The sequence below is a fragment of the Oratosquilla oratoria genome, chromosome 41 (genome assembly GCF_046742065.1).
Source record: "Oratosquilla oratoria isolate Oo_2021 chromosome 41, ASM4674206v1, whole genome shotgun sequence".
Lineage (NCBI taxonomy): Eukaryota > Metazoa > Arthropoda > Malacostraca > Stomatopoda > Squillidae > Oratosquilla > Oratosquilla oratoria.
The window spans coordinates 31,153,775-31,170,494 of record NC_134817.1 but is presented as its reverse complement, the minus strand read 5'-3'; the positions used below and the strand labels follow the sequence as shown (position 1 = coordinate 31,170,494).

The 16,720-nt window shown below is 40.0% G+C and overlaps 1 protein-coding gene across 1 annotated transcript in view; it reads left to right on the top strand.

Annotated features, from left to right (window-relative positions):
• Positions 1-16,504, top strand: part of LOC143021142 (neuronal acetylcholine receptor subunit beta-3-like) — a 589,791-nt gene extending 573,287 nt beyond the window's left edge. Inside the window, exons 6-8 of the mRNA XM_076178431.1 lie at positions 11,462-11,645; positions 16,182-16,265; positions 16,469-16,504. Coding sequence (XP_076034546.1) covers positions 11,462-11,645; positions 16,182-16,265; positions 16,469-16,504 — 304 coding nt within the window. The remainder of the gene's footprint in view (positions 1-11,461; positions 11,646-16,181; positions 16,266-16,468) is intronic.
• The last annotated feature ends 216 nt before the right edge of the window (positions 16,505-16,720 follow it).

Here is a 16,720-nt window from a genome sequence, read left to right as displayed (position 1 = left end):
CTTTCAAAAGTGACACTTTTTTCATAACGTCATATGTCGGAGGGTAGTGTCTATGTAAGTAAAGACAAAGTCCTTGAAGAATTGATGGGCTCTCGAAGACCCAAAAAAATCTTCGGGGTCTCCAAGATCATCGTGGCTTCTCGTGGGTCTCCTGAAGATTTCGTTAGACTACAAAAGGTCCGTGAGCTCTCTTAAGACCTTGTGGAACTCCCCTTATGATCTCTTTGTATGCCTGAGGGCTTGGAATGCTCCCTCGAGTCGCTTCAAGTTTCTCTGGATTCTTCAGAACGTGAAAAGGTAGTTGGTGTTGACGTTTGGCTGGATAGAGTCGAACTGTGTTGTTTATCACCATCAGCCTGAATTCGGGTTTCTTTATGTACGAGTACTCATTTATTTATCTATTTATTTACTTATTTATTTATTTATCTATTTATCATGTCTATGTATTCATTTATCTACTTATTTATCTATTTCCTTACAAGACGCGAGTTTCGCCCTGACCGGGGGTCCTGCGCTGGGGTTCGTCGGCATCCTCCTCCTCGGGCTCGGAAACCCCGCAGCTCGGAGAGTGAGGAGTGCACTATTTGCCAAGCCAAGCCTCAGGCAGAGTCGAGGAGGAAGTCCAAAGTCCAAGGGCTGTTATTAAATAGAAAAAAAAAATAGAATTGATTCGAGGTAGTCGGCTCGCCCAGCAAAGCCGACCACTTAATCCCGCCCTCCGCCCTCATGGACCAGACCTCAGGACGTTCTTCGCTGAAGGCGGACAGGACTTCTTCTCTAACTGCCAAGACACGCTCCGGCACGTTTCCCGCAGTCACAAAGTCCTGAATGACGGTTTTGTTCCGTCTCCTACGAGCAGAGAGGCGCCGGTGTGTATCCTTATTCACCAAAAGGCGCATCGCTCGCTTCAGATCAGCGATATCGCCTTACAACGTCCTGAGTTCCTTTCGCTGGTCCATCGAGTCCTTTCGTATTGCCTCAGCTGCTCCGTCTCGTCCCGCACGCAGAGCAGCGTCCGTTTGTGGCCGAAAAATCCCCCAAAGGTTCTGGCGGTTCCTCGCGGAGGGAGTCAGCTCACGACGGGCAACAGGACGTCTCCGATGAGGGCTATTTGGGCATACGCTGGCATCTTCGTACGAACGTATGTATGTATGTACGTATGTATGTATGTATGTATGTATGTATGTATGTATATATATATATATATATATATATATATATATATGTATATACTGTATATATGTATATATATATACATATATGATATATATATATATATATTTATATATGTACATATATATATGCATATATATATGCATATATATGCATGTATATATACATATATATGCATATACATATATACATATATATGCATATACATATATATATATATATATATACATATATATGCATATACATATATATATACATATATATGCATATACATATATATATACATATATATGCATATACATATATATATATACATATATATGCATATACATATATATATACATATATATGCATATACATATATATATACATATATATGCATATACATATATATATATATGTATATATGTATTTTAAAGGGAATTGACAACATCAAAAGTGACCAAATTTTCACATTGAATGAGAATCAGACAAGAAACAATGGTCTCAAACTGTCCGGAAATAGATTCAATTTGGAAGTAGGTAGAAACAACTTTGCCAACCGTGTAGTTAATGAATGGAATAAACTTCCTGCACAGGTAGTGCAATGTAGTTCAGTTCGAAGCTTTAAGAATCATTTAGATAAATACCTAAGTAAGATGCTGTAATTATTATAATTTATGTTATATCATTTGTTTTTGTTTTGTTATAACTTGTCTGTCTGATTTTCATTAATTATTTGTTATATGTCAATTTATTATCATTTAGAATTTACCGGTTTGTTTTGTTATTCAACTATACCAATGCATTTATTTATGTATTTTAATTGTTATTTACATTGTTATAGTTTTAATTTATTATTAATGATTTTTTTCTTTTCTTTTTTTCATCCGACCTAGATATGGATCAAAAGGTCTCCTGTCGGCATGCTTTGCCTTTGTAATCCTTTGTAATATATATATACGTATATATATATACATATTATATATATACATATATATATATATATATACTCGTATATTTACATATATAAATATACACACACACATATATATATAATATATATATATATATATGCATATATGTATATTCTGTATATTTATGTATATATGCAAATATATGTATATATATGTATATATATATACATATATGCATATACCTATATATATATGCATATACATATGCATATATATATATACTCGTATATTTACATATATAAATATACACACATATATATGTATATATAATATATGTATATGTATATACAGGGTGTTCCAAAAAATTTGACGTCATTTTAAATGCCAATATCTAGGAAACTACTCAGTGCATCTCAATGAAACTGCACAAACTTTGTTGAACATCATAAGTTTTATTAGTTGACATTTCAAAGAAAAAAAACAAAGATTTGTAGATTCTATGACCGATTTCACAAGTTTCACAAATGTTCAATATGAGCGCCGCCTGTGACTCTGCACACGTCAAGTCGGTACTCAAACTCGTGCCAAACACGCTGCAGCATGTCTTTGGTAACATTCTCCAGTGCGGCAGTGATTCTCTGCTTGAGTTCTTCAACGTTAGCAGGAAGAGGGGGGACATAGACGAGTCCTTTCACATATCCCCAGAGGAAAAAATCACACGGCGTCAGGTCAGGTGATCGTGGTGGCCATTTCAGCAGCAAATTGTCTTCCTCACCACCACGCCCGATCCATCTCTCATGCAGATTCTCATTGAGATAGGCCCGTACAGTGAGTTTCCAGTGAGGTGGAGCCCCGTCCTGTTAAAAAATGAAGCTTTCATGTTCATTTTCAATGAGCTGATCAAATAGCCAGTTCTGAAGCATTTGCAGATAAACATCCCCGTTCACATTTCCTTCAAAGAAAAACGGTCCATGAATTTGATTCTTGGAGATGGCGCAGAACACATTCACTTTTGGTGAGTCCCTCTCGTGCTCAATTGTGGCATGGGGATTTTCTTCGCCCCAAATGCGAACATTATGCTTATTGACTTTGCCATTCGTATGAAACGTGGCTTCATCACTAAAAATTAGACGCTCATCGAACTCGTCTTCTTCAAGTTTCTCTAGCATATCATAGCAGAATTCTTTACGTTTTCGCTTGTCATCTTCCTTTAACGCATGAAGGAGCTGCAGCCTTTTGGGTTTCATTTGCAATAGTTTCCTCAGAACGCGCCAAACTGTTGTTCGAGGAATCTGGGTTTCCACACTTGCTCTTCTTACAGACTTCCGGGGACTTCGCAGGAATGTTTCACGAACTTTCTCGACCTTCTCTTCCGATGTTGATGGCCGTCCAGATCCTTTAGCCCTGCATAAGCAGCCTTCCTCTTTAAATTTTTGGTGCCAGGTCCAAATTTGTTTACTAGTTGGTGCATTTTTGGCAAATTTTGCAAAGAAGGCACGCTTCACGGTCTTGGGTGACTGTGTTTTGAGCATATTCCAACACGCAAAATTACTTTTCTTTTGAAGTGAACGGCATTTCTCAACCTGAAAAGAGAGAAATGTCAAACATTAAACATAAAATCTTGAACTGTTTTCTATGCAAGCTGTGAAAATTTGAGGTTTCAACGAAAATTGCCAAAATTATTGGCCTGCGAAATGACGTCAATTTTTTTGGAACACCCTGTATATGCATATATATATACATACACATACACACACGCACATATATATATATATTATATATATATATATGTATGTATATATATATATATGCATATATATTATCAACCACAGTACACTTTAATTCTAAGCCATCATCATCGAGGGAGACTCGTGGAGGCCAACATGCAGAAATTGAAACGTGGTACAGCCAGACTCGAACCTGGGCTAGCACGTGACAAGTGTGTTAGTGACTTACCCGATTGCGCCATGGGAGTTTCCTGATCCCATTTTGCCTCAACCAATTTTGTGTTGATTGAGCAGTGTGACAATGAGGTCCATCATCTATAAATAGGAAGATATTTTTACTCATTCTACCACTGGAGAATATTGGAATGAGTTCTTCCTTTAATATAGAAATATATTTCCCTGAATTGATGTTTCCTTGACACTCCACAAGTTCTGATTGACCATCCCTCCAAATTGCACCCCACATCATAATTGATATGTCCCCATGTTTCACTGTTGGCTGCAGTCTTTTGAAGTCAGACTCTTGACTACAAAGTCTCCATACCCACACTCTTCCACTGTCAGAAAATAATACGAATCGTGACTCATCAGAGAAAATGACAGTGCTCCAAATGGCCACAGGTCTCTCCACCATCTCAGCAGCCCAATCTTTTCTGCGCTTGATATTGGCTGGACGAAGGAGTGGTTTCCTTCTTGCAGCTCTACCATAGTAACCCAGCTTGTGGAGATACCTAACAGCTGTTCTGGGACTGACATCAGATTGTGCTGATATGCCAGAGGACATGCAACGTGGATCCTCTTCGACATTTTTTGTTGTTTTTACAACACGCAAGGTTCTTTCTTAGGGCCCGGGACGACCTGAATGAGGTTTTGTTCCCTTCTTGCCGTTTCTGGTGAATTGTACGATCACTCTATTACCAGTAGAAAGGGGTATTGTCAGATTTTCGGATATTTTGCGTTTACTAAGTCCACCTTCATGTTGACCCACAATACGACCTCGCTGAAATTCTGATAGATCTGCTACTCCTTTGGTTCGTGGCATGCTTGATTAATCTTGTATGTAATCTGAAACATAAATCTAGGTAAATGTAACATATTAGGTCAATTTGAATAACATATATATATATATATATAATGTGTGTGTGTGTGTGCGTGGTGTTTATGTATATATATATATATATATAATGTCAAACTTCTCTAATTCATCATCCCACTTCCATGAATAGGGAAGTGGGAAACCACTGTTAGGGCAAGCCGCCGGGTTAAGAAGCCGATGTTTAGGTCGCCTCCCCGCCTGGCTAGGGCTGTTGGGAATCAATGCAGGAGGCACGGATTTAGTCCAGGGAATCGAACTCACGACTACTTGCTCATGAGATCCACACGGTATCCACTGAGCAACTGCGCAGCCCCTTTTTGAAGAAAAAAAAATCCAACCTCATCATCATCATCATCATCATCATTATTCAAATACGATGAATCCTTGCACGAAAAAAATTACCATTACGATGCAATTTAAGCCTTTCAAAACCTAAGAACTTGATCAATTTTTCATTAGGATCTTTGTAGTAGATTTACCATTACTTTGCCGTTCCAACCGGTTTATCACTCGTTTTTTAACTTGAGAAATACTCAGCAACGGAAAATGACGAAAACCAAATCGCCACTCTTTTTAAGCCCTTACTGTGCTTGGAAGCCTTATATCGTGGTACTGAATTCTTCAAACGAAAACTTTCCATTTCTTTAGTCACCCTAAACCACAACTTTGACCAGAAGTCCATTCAATCACTTCTTCTGATTGAGACAGAAAATTCCTGTTTCTCCTGCAAGTGTCGCAAGCCATTTACCGAAGTTTTCTTTCCGCTTGATATTTAAGGATGCCATGTATCCTTTGGTTTTCTTAGTCTTGGAAACTTCTGTTATCCGTGAACGAGACTCCTTTTGGTCTTCCGGATGAGAGTGTCGACTCAAAGGGTGCAGGAACTTTCCTAAATTGCAGCTGGAGTACTCAGAGACAGTCTGTTCCTCAGACTCGTTAAGGTTTTGAAGGGCCAAGACCTTTTGCTTGGGTCTGGGTGTCTTCTTGGTAGAACGATCACTTCTTTTTGAGTTAAACTCACAGGGAACAAATGAAGCTCTCCTCTCAAAATCGATGACCAAAGGAAACCATGACGGAATTCTCTCGGAGGCTTGGAGTTGCTCAGTATTAGTGGAAGGCTCAAAGAGGTACCTTATGCTTGTGAGAGCTCCGTTGCTGCAATCAATTGAGCTCTCTGGCTCGATGAGCTTCTTTTGGTGTTCTTTCTTGAACACGACAGGGATAAATGAAGGCCTTCTTTCAAAATCTATTTTGATCTGAACCCACGAAGAATATCTTTCTTTTTCTCTGTCATTACCTTCTGACTTACGCTGGCCGTGTAGTGACTGTTTACAGTGCTGGAATGACTTACCGACGAGACTTACTTTACCTTTCTTGAACACCACTGGTATGAAGGACGCTCGTCTCTCGAAGTCCAGTTGCATCGGAAACCAAGAAGGAGTTCGTTCCTTCCCGTCTTGTTGTGGCTCGTTATCGGGGTAGAGTGTGAACAATTCTCTGATCCCCTCGAGTGTGTTGTCACTGATGTATGTTGAGGAATCTTGTAGGACTGTCGGACTCTCTAGTCTGGTGGTCGGGTTGATGCACTGAGAAACTTGCTTTTGGGTACTTTCTTTGCCTTGTGAAACACCTACAGAAAGCATAGGCTCTTCTGCTTTCAGGATGGGCTGAAATATCAACCTTACATCCTGTAGTATATCTTCCAAGGTAATTTCCCTATTCAAGGCACTTTTATTGGTCCAGCGATCTTCATGGATGAAGTGTTTGTGGTTGACCTCATTTTGGCACTGTTTAAAAAGTAGTCGTATACTTGAAAGAAACTCGTCTTCCTGAGGGCAACGGACGTTAAGGTTAAAGAAGGTTAAATCCTGTTTTGACGAGGTTCTGTTGTCACTGACAGGTGGACAACAGAATCTACCTCTCAAATGATTAAGAATGTATTGAAGGCATTGTTCCCATGCCCATCGTAAATGATCACCTATGCGAAAGATGTTCTTCCAGACACGATCTTCGCATCTTTGTGGACCAGTGAAATGGTTCTCCTCGGCCATTATTTCCACGTTCTTTTCCTTGTCTCCCTGTAAGTTCCCTTGATCTTGTTCCCTTGTCTCGTTCAGTGTATCTGTACCCATTCGTGGAAGTCTACTGTTTTCAGTCTATGTGCCGAGGTCTTTGGTGTTGGGAGAGTGAGTAATCTGTCTACTGTAGTGTATTCCCAGTTTCCTTTGAGCCTGTGTAGAGCAACTCTGAATACTTGTGCCTCTAGCAGTCCCACCAACAGTCCCGGGAGTTTTGGGAGCTCCACCACCCACGGGCTCACTCAGGATCATAGCAGGGATCCTCCCGAAGAAGGGGACGGACCCAAACTCCCGCCCTTCACTCCCACCGCTCCCACAATGACGTTAAAATAGCTAATGGCTAGTCAACATTGTTGGAATTATGAGTGTTTAATTAATGCGTGATTTATTTTGATAAACCATGCTCATAGGAGACCTTTAAGCCCATAAAATAAATAAATAAATAAATAAATAAATACAGCTCTTGTATTTGCATACTTTGAAAAGTATTACATTTCATCACCTCGGCTAAAAGTCTTGTTCGATTCATAGACAGTGCTGTTTGTGAATTTATTTCTACCTAATTCTAAGTTAAATCTACGTCCTGATGGCTTAAGTTATCTATCGTGAGGAAGAATATGAATCCTGAAAAAATAAATCAGTTTTTAATGACTAAAGAAACATAATCTAAGTAGTGATTGGCTGACTGATTGAATGGTTAACTGATTCTATTTAGTCATTTACTGATTCTATTTAGTCATTTACTAATTCGCTTTAGACCTTTTGTAATCGATATGTAACTGAAATCACGAGAGAATCCGTACCAAAATTCATAAGATTTGTTTTCCATATTTTTCAGTAAAGTTTTCCGCTGTGGATAAAAATATCAGTATGGCAGAGGTGCATAAGGATCATTTTTGCATATTCGAATCCAAAGATTGTAATTGAACGTGACATTTTGGACTTATGCAGTGTGAATTTTCTCCCACATTCATTTACTGAATATCTGTTAAAATCGAGAAAAATATTTTTAATAATAGTCATAATAATTAATCTGTGATCAAACTGGAATAAGCTTCCAGTCGATGCAATTACATACAATACTGTATATTTTATATATATATATATATATATATATATATATATATATATATATATATATATATATATATGTTGGTGCTCTTCATCGGTAGCATTAGATCAAGGTGATGCAAATGTTAAAAAAGTCGACAACAATTTCAACTTTGATTATCTTTTGGGAAATTTTTCAGTTCTTCTAAGTTCTTCTTCGGTTCTTGTAAGCTTGTAGCCGCCTTCTTCCTTCCCTTCCTTCCTTCCTTTCCTTCCTTCCCTTCTGAGGGAATGCAGGAGTTCAGCCAAAGTTTGGGACGTGGACAAGATTAGATTAGAAGAATTCCGAGTGTTCACAAAAATGATATGTATAAAAAAAGTTGAGTGTGCTGTTGACATATATATACACATATGCACGCACACACACACACACACACACACATACATACATAAACATTCACGCACATACATAAACATACTTGCACGCACACACATACATAAACATACATACACATATACATAAATATACTCATACACACACACACACACACATACACACGATTCGTGGCGCAGTGGTAGAGTTTCCAGCTGCCACTACGGCGGTCCTGGTTCGAATCCCGCCCAGGGCTGAAATAATGTCTGTATCGCTGCGCTGCGGGTCGTTACTCCAACTTTCGTGGACGAGGGTGCGTGTAAGATCACAGCATTACCCATAGATCGGTCATATATGAGTTCTGAGCTCTATTTCGGGAGGGAAATAGCCGTCGATCACGAGTCCAACACGTGATCTAAGACCATTGTGAATCACACACACACACATCCTTTAGTGCACATAAATAAATATTCTATAAATTGTAATATTTACATGTAACATTTCTGTAAATAATGTAATGTATCATGATGTAAAACACTTTCTTAATATCTATGATTTTACAAAGAACCAGTTGTCAGAGTGACCCACAGTATAAAGGGTTCAGGGCATAGTGGTGATTACTATGTCAGTAAGTTATGTTAGTTAAGACATCAATTACCCTCTGGCTGATTTTTATAATGCGTATGATTAAGTTTTCAGAATATTAGCCCGAGTTAGTTTTTTTTATTATTATAATGGTTTTAGTTTATTCATGCTTCTTGTATTTTTTTCTTATTCATTTATTTGTTCATTTCTCTGTTTATTTGTAGATATATTTATTAATCTATTTATTTGTTTTCATGTAATGGCAGCAAGATTTGTTTTTCCTGATCCTCCTTCTCTCTCTCTCTCTCTCTCTCTCTCTCTCTCTCTCTCTCTCTCTCTCTCTCTCTCTCTCTCTCTCTCTCTCTCTCTTTCTCCTCCTTCTCTCTCTCTCTCTCTCTCTCTCCCCCTTAGAGTTTACTTGTTTTCACTATATCCTTGTTTAAGCACATTTTACCATTCAATCGCCTCACTATTGAAATAATATAAATAATTATCTAACATACGACGCCAAGAATGAAAACAAAAGGCGATCACCACGACATGACGTCATGTCGGAGAGCAAATCCAACGGATCGAACGCATTATGCAGAAGCGAAGCAAATCTTGTCTTGCAACATCTTTAGCTTATTTTCAAGTCGAAAGAATCTTATCTCATATCATCCGTTATCAAGGAAATGCTGAGGTCTTTCTTCTTCAAAGAATTTTCATCTCTTTTTGTTTTATTATTTTTTATGTTTAATTTGGTTCAGTTACTGAACGGGAAAAGATTATGTGGGTATTGGTTGTTTTTCATGTTGCCAGATGTCGCTACCGTTGATGTCTGTTTGTGTGTCATTATGATATCAAGTCGCTGTGATATCTTCCCATAAGTTAATTCTTTCGGTGATTTGAATGCAAAAATATTTTTTAGATTAATATACGTAATAGGATACGCTATTAGTGTGCACATTTTTTTATATTTGTTTTATCTTTGCGATTATGTTGCGCAACATGACGTCACTCAAAGAAAAGATGGAAGATATTCCTTTCGTGGTGATGATTTTATACTATAGGCAATTCACTCAAAGAATCTCAGTCGATCTTGCGTTTTCGGTTGGCAGCCTTGCTCACCCTTCCCCCGCTGAGCTGGCTGAAACCTCAAGCTTCCAAAATATATTTATATTTGTTCAATTAGCTCAGTGGCTATACGAGTTACACGAATTTCATATACATCTAGGGATGAAGCAGTCCTTGTTCACCTATTTCAAAGCTTTCCATCTCGATAGTGCAAAGAAAGTAATATAGTGAATATAAGATAGGGAATGTAATTTTAATGTTCATACAGCATTTTACTTATTATCACTGTGTCCAACATCTTTTCTGTGATATAAAATAGTCATGAATATGACTGTGCTTTCACATATCCCATAAAGTGACACATAAAAGAGAAAATGAAAGGTTTATATGATTATCTTTTGATACTGGACGAGTGGCGGGAAGCACAACGTCTTGCTTCCTCCCTCCCTCCACCCCCAATCAATCTCATGAGATAAAATTGAACATGAGTACATATCGCTCATGGTTTTTCGCATCTCGATTAGTTTACGGCTTTCATCATCTCGTATTCATTATCTTCTTGGGTATTTAAATACGATTGTAAGAACGCATATGGTCGGAAGAGTGACACTCAGATCGGAAATTGAAGTATTTATTGATATGAAAAAGTTTGCTACGATGCAACTCACAAACTTTTCCATATCAGTAAATATTTCAATTTCCGATCTGAGTGTCACTCTTCCGACCATATGCGTTCTTACAATCGTATTCAAAGACTCAAGAAGATAATGAATATGAGATGATGAAAGCCGTAAACTAATGTATGTACTCAAGTCATGTTCAACTTCGACTCATGAGATTGATTGGGGTGGAGGGAGGGAGGGAGGGAGCAAGACGCTGTGCTTCCCGCCACCCGTCCAGTATCAAAAGATAATCATATAAACCTTTCATTTTCTCTTTTATGTGTCACTTTATGGGGTATGTGAAAGCACAGTCATAGTCATGACTATTTTATATCACAGAAAACATGTTAAATTTTACAATCAGCCTCAGAATGACTGGACACAGTGATAATAAGTAAATGCTGTATAAACATTGAAATTACATTCCTTGCCTTATACTCGCTATAATTACTTTCTTTGCACTATCGAGATGGAAAGCTTTGAAATAGGTGAACAAGGACTGCTTCATCCCTAGATGCATATGAAATTCGTGTAACTCGCATAGCCACTGAGCTAAGTGAACAAATATAAATATATTTTAAGGAAGCTTGAGGTTTCAGTCAGCTCAGCGGGGGAAGAGTGAGCAGGGCTGCCAACTGAAAATCGACTGAGATTCTTTGAGTGAATTGCCTATAGACATTCTTACAGCAAGTGAATATCTTTACGTATACAATATATATATACATATTTATTGTGCATTTTCTATATATCTGTCTCCCTTTGCAGTGCTGACAGTCAATACAACACGGCCATCTTGAGCACCAACATCATCGTGACGTCAGACGGGAACGTGACGTGGCTGTCGTCGGCCATCTTCAAGTCGTCGTGTTCGATCAACGTCGAGTACTTCCCCTTTGACGAACAGAGGTGCATCATGAAGTTCGCGTCATGGACCTACGACGGATTCCAGGTGGGTGCCCCGTGATCTCTTCTCTCTCTGTATCTCTCTCTCTCTCTCCCTTCTCTTTCTTTCTCTCTCTCTCTCCCCTTCTGTATCTCTCTTTCTCTTATATTTTCTTTCTATTGTTCTCTCCCTCTATCTCCCTCTCTCTGTCTCTACTTCCCTTACTGTATCTCTCTCTTTCCTTTCCTCTTTCTCTTCTCTCTCTTCACTTGCTTCTCCTCCTCCTGTTCATTTATTTCTCCTCCTCCTCTTCCTCGATACAAAAGCTTTGGTGAATCAACATGCGAGTCTGTGCGTTTCCTCCTGAACAATTTAGAACATCTTTTTCACCCCCTCTCCTCCCCTCCCCCTCCCCCTCCTAAAAAAAAAAAACAAAAAAAACGGAACAACAATTGAATTCACTTTTTTCAATCACATCGAGAGCAATTACCCCTCTCCCCATCTAAAAAGAGAACAAAATTTAAGATCCTTTTCTCTTCAGGATACATTTCCACATTTATATTTTTTCTTTTTTCTCTTTTCTTGCTATCTCAAATGGGCACTGTCCAGCCTAATATATATATATATATATATATATATATATATATATATATAAGTGTGTGTGTGTGTGTGTGTGTGTGTGTGTGTGTGTGTGCGTGTGTGTACGTGTGTGTTTTTGTGTTTGTGTGTAGTGTGTCTGTGTACGTGTGTATACACAAAAATTTTGCGTGACCTGAGACAGGTAGCCTGGCCCAATCTCCCGCCCCAAAATGATCTCGGAAACCTCTGCATAGGGAGGGTGGGTAGGGTAGGGGGGGAGGTCATCATTTCGAGTTGGCATTGTCAAAGTCTCCTCAGTCGGAGGCTTCCCCCCCCCCCCATTCCTTTCTTTTTGGATTCCTCTTGGCCGAAGAATATTTGTCCACCAGAAGAGGTCGAGTCTTTGAAGACGGGGGGGTCTTCTTCAGTCGGTCTTCCATGTATCATCTCTCTCTCTCTCTCTCTCTCGCTTTTTTTTTACGGGGGGAGGGAGGGGAGAGGCACTTAGGAATTATTGGAAATCTTGAATGGTTGGAAAATGTTAAAAATTATGATAATAATGATGATATTAATTATGATGATATTAATTATGATAACTATAATGATACTAATCATAATAATTATAATAATGATATTACAAATAATGATAATAACATTGATAATTATGATAATAGTATTAATAGTTAATCATGATAATACATACATACATATACCAAGGCTTCTTCCCCCTTACAAGGGAGGTAGCCAAAAAGGGAAATGCATAAAATCATTTCCACCCATTCCATCCCTGAATACACTCCACACCCCTCCACCCTCCCTCTTATCTGAGCACCTCCTGGATGACGGGTCATCCCTGCACCTTGTCCACTGCCCTGGGTCAGAAGCAGTGTTGCAAGACACAGCACATCCACAGCAAGGCCGCTTCATTAAATCGGCGACCCCCCACTCTCCGTCCCCCCATTGCATAAAAGGAGAGGACGGGGAGAAATCCCTTCGGGCTGCGTCAAATTTTGCTCACACATACTACCTCACCCCCCCCCCCCGCCCATGCCTCATGCAATCACAACATCATCCATATACAACCATTCTCCATTCACCCGTCTTCTGTCCTCTCCCGTCCTTCCTCAACAGACATTCCCCTCTTCCCCAAAGCCCCCTTCACCCCATCCATCCACCTCATCCTAGGACGTCCCCTCATGTTCACCCCCTCCACATCTGCCTTCCATACCTCTTTTACTAGTCTTTCTTCACTCATTCTTTCCATGTGTCCAAACCATCCTAATATTCTTTCATCAACCCTATCTCCCACCTCCTTTTCCACCCCTGTTCTCCTCCTTACCTCCTCATTTCTCACTCTATCTAGCCTAGTAACCCCCATCATACTTCTCAGACACCTCATCTCAAACACATTCAAACTCCTTCTCTCTTCTCTTATGTTCCATGTTTCTGCCCCATACAGTGCTGTTGGCACAATCACTCCTTCATACAGTCTCCTCTTCGCATCCATTCCCAAATGTCTATTCCTCATTACACTCTTTAATCCACCAAGGCATTTACTCGCTTCTCTCAATCTATATTCTACCTCCACCTTCACTCCACCTTTTCCTGCCACATTTGCACCCAAGTATCTAAAACTATCCACTTCCTCCAGTCGCTCTCCCTTAATGCTCACTTCCAGTCTACTGCCACTTTCACCCCTTGTACATCTCATCACCTTACTTTTACCCACATTTATCTTCAGCTTTCTTCTATCACATACTCTCCCAAACTCTGCCACCAACTTCCTCAATCCCTCCTCCGATCCTGCCACAAGCGCAGTGTCGTCCGCAAACAACAACTGGCTCACCTCCCACTTTTCTCCATTTTCTTTAACCATCTCCAATCCCTGACCAACTACCCCTGCATTTACCTCTCGCACTACCCCATCCATGTATAAGTTGAACAGCCAGGGCGACATAACGCATCCTTGACGAAGTCCCACCTTTACCTCGAACCACTCACTCTCTCCATTTCCAATCCTGACACAAACTCTACTACTCTCATAAAAACTCTTGACAGCTCCCAGAAGCTTTCCTCCTATTCCGTATATCTGCATAACCTCCCACAGTGCCTTTCTGTCTACCCTATCATAAGCCTTTTCCAGATCCATAAAAGCCCAAAAAACATCCTTCCCCTTTCCTATAGCTTTCTCACATATCTGTCTTACCACAAAGATGTGATCTACACAACCTCTACCTGTCCTAAATCCACACTGTTCCTCCCCAATTACTCCTTCTGTTCCTCTCCTAATCCTCTCAATCAAGATCCTCCCATAAGCCTTCCCAACTACACTTAACAAGCTGATCCCTCTGAAACTACTACATTCACACTTATCCCCTTTTCCCTTGTAAAGAGGAACTATACAGGCACTCCTCCAGTCCTCCGGCACTCTACCCTCTCTCCAGCAAACATTAAATAACCTCACCAGCCAGTCCACCATCACTGTACCTCCCTTTTTCAGACATTCTGCATGGCATCCATCCAGACCAGGTGCCTTACCTGCTTTCATCATCTTAACAACTGCCTTCACCTCATCCTTTCCTTATTTCTCCTCCATTCTCCTCACTCCTCACTCTCATTTTCTTCGCATTTCCTACTGCAGCTATCTTTCCCTCCCTATCCTCCTTCACATTTTGCAACTCCCTAAAATATTCTGCCCATCTTCCCCTTACTGCCTTCTCTTCCATTATCATCTCTCCATCTGCACCTTTTACCTTTTCTTCTCTACTTGATTCGCCTCCTCTTCCTCTCTTAATTTCTTTCCAAAACATCTTTTTATTACTTTCAAAATGTTCTGTCATACTCTTACCCCATTTCACATCTGCTCTCCTCTTTGCATCCTTTACCTTTTGCTTTACTTCTCTTTTCTTTTCTTTGTACCTCTCATATGACTCCCTCGTCCTATTTTGTAACCAATCTGTGAAAGCTCGCTTCTTCTCTTCTACAACCTTCTTTGTTTCCTCATCCCACCATTCTCTACCCTTTCTTCTAATAATAGGTATCATAGAAAATAACAATAATGATGATAATAATAATGATAAGATAATGATAATCATAGTAATGATATTGATAATAAAAATGATAATCAAAATAATGGTAATAACAACAGTTAATTATAGTAATGATAATAACAATGATATTAATTGTAATGATGCTAATATTAATGATAATGATAAAATAATTATTATGATTAAAATGATGATAATATATCAATCATATACAGTAGATATCAGCAAAATAATTATCGTAATGATAGTATCATTATCAACAATAAAAATGTAATGATATAATGATACCGGTTAAACGTCGTGAACGACTGAGGCAATAGGGATTATAAATGCCCCAACGCCGAACTCGCCTCTCCGCCAGGTAGCCTCGAACCGTCTCCATGCCTGACCTCAAGCCCCAAGTATTAATGATACTAGTGATAACAACATAATTTATTTATACTGTTCATTTAAGGGAGAACATGTTCAAAAGAGGAGTGGAGATAGCTACTATATTGGGTGACGTCAACATAGTGACATCACAATGACGTCATATTACAGTGACATCACCCCACAATGTCATACTAAAAGGGGCGTCATCCCACAATGACATCATCACAGTGCTGTCATTCCATTTGCAGAACGACGAATAGACATGAAACGATACAGAATCTCTCTCCCTCTTTCTCTCTCTCTCACTCACTCACACTTACACACACACACACACACACACACACACACCTCAGGTGGGTACCTGCACGCGCACAGAGAGCGCGTCCTTTGCTACACGAGGACCCTCGTCGTCCTGCCCCAGGACGGTTACATTCAAAAGCTCCCCCCCCCCCAGCTGGCGATGGGTGGCTCGGCCAGGAAGACCCTGGGGGAATGGGGGGAAGGGGGGGAGACCATATACGGCCTCATTTTTGGTCCCCCCTTTAAGGGGGGAGGGACCTAGGTGCTCCACCTGAATGGGGTGCCGGAGGTCAATTCCCCACAGGTGCTGAGGTCGCTCTTCATGGTCCCCTGCAGGTACACCGGCCTATCCCTTGCGGGGACCAGGCAGGCTGTGTACCTTGGGGAGGTAGGGACATGGCCCCTTTCGAGTAGTTTCGTCGAGTTCTGTGTTTCTTCTCTCTATCGCCAGGTGATTTTATTCACTTGAGTGTAAGAGGGAGGTCTTCTCGGCCTCCAGGATCCCTTTAGCCTGTAAGAGGCTGGTGGATAAATGGGTAGAAAGAGGGAAAGATGACGAGTGTTATATTTTTATAGTTTATGTACTTACAGAATACCCGAAGGCGAGAAGACGAAGACAGAGAATGAATGAAGGGGGGGGGGTAAGGGGAGCAGTTATGGGAATGAATTTTTGCCTCCCCCTCCCTTCCCCCCTTTTTCTCCTCCTCCTCCTCCCCCTCTTCCTCGGGTTTCAAGAAGAAACAAGATGGTGCTGGGGCGAGGGAAGGATGGAAATGTCTTCATATGGTTCTGATCAATTGAGGGTAAACACTGTGTGAAAGTGTGTGTCCGTGTGCCTCTCCC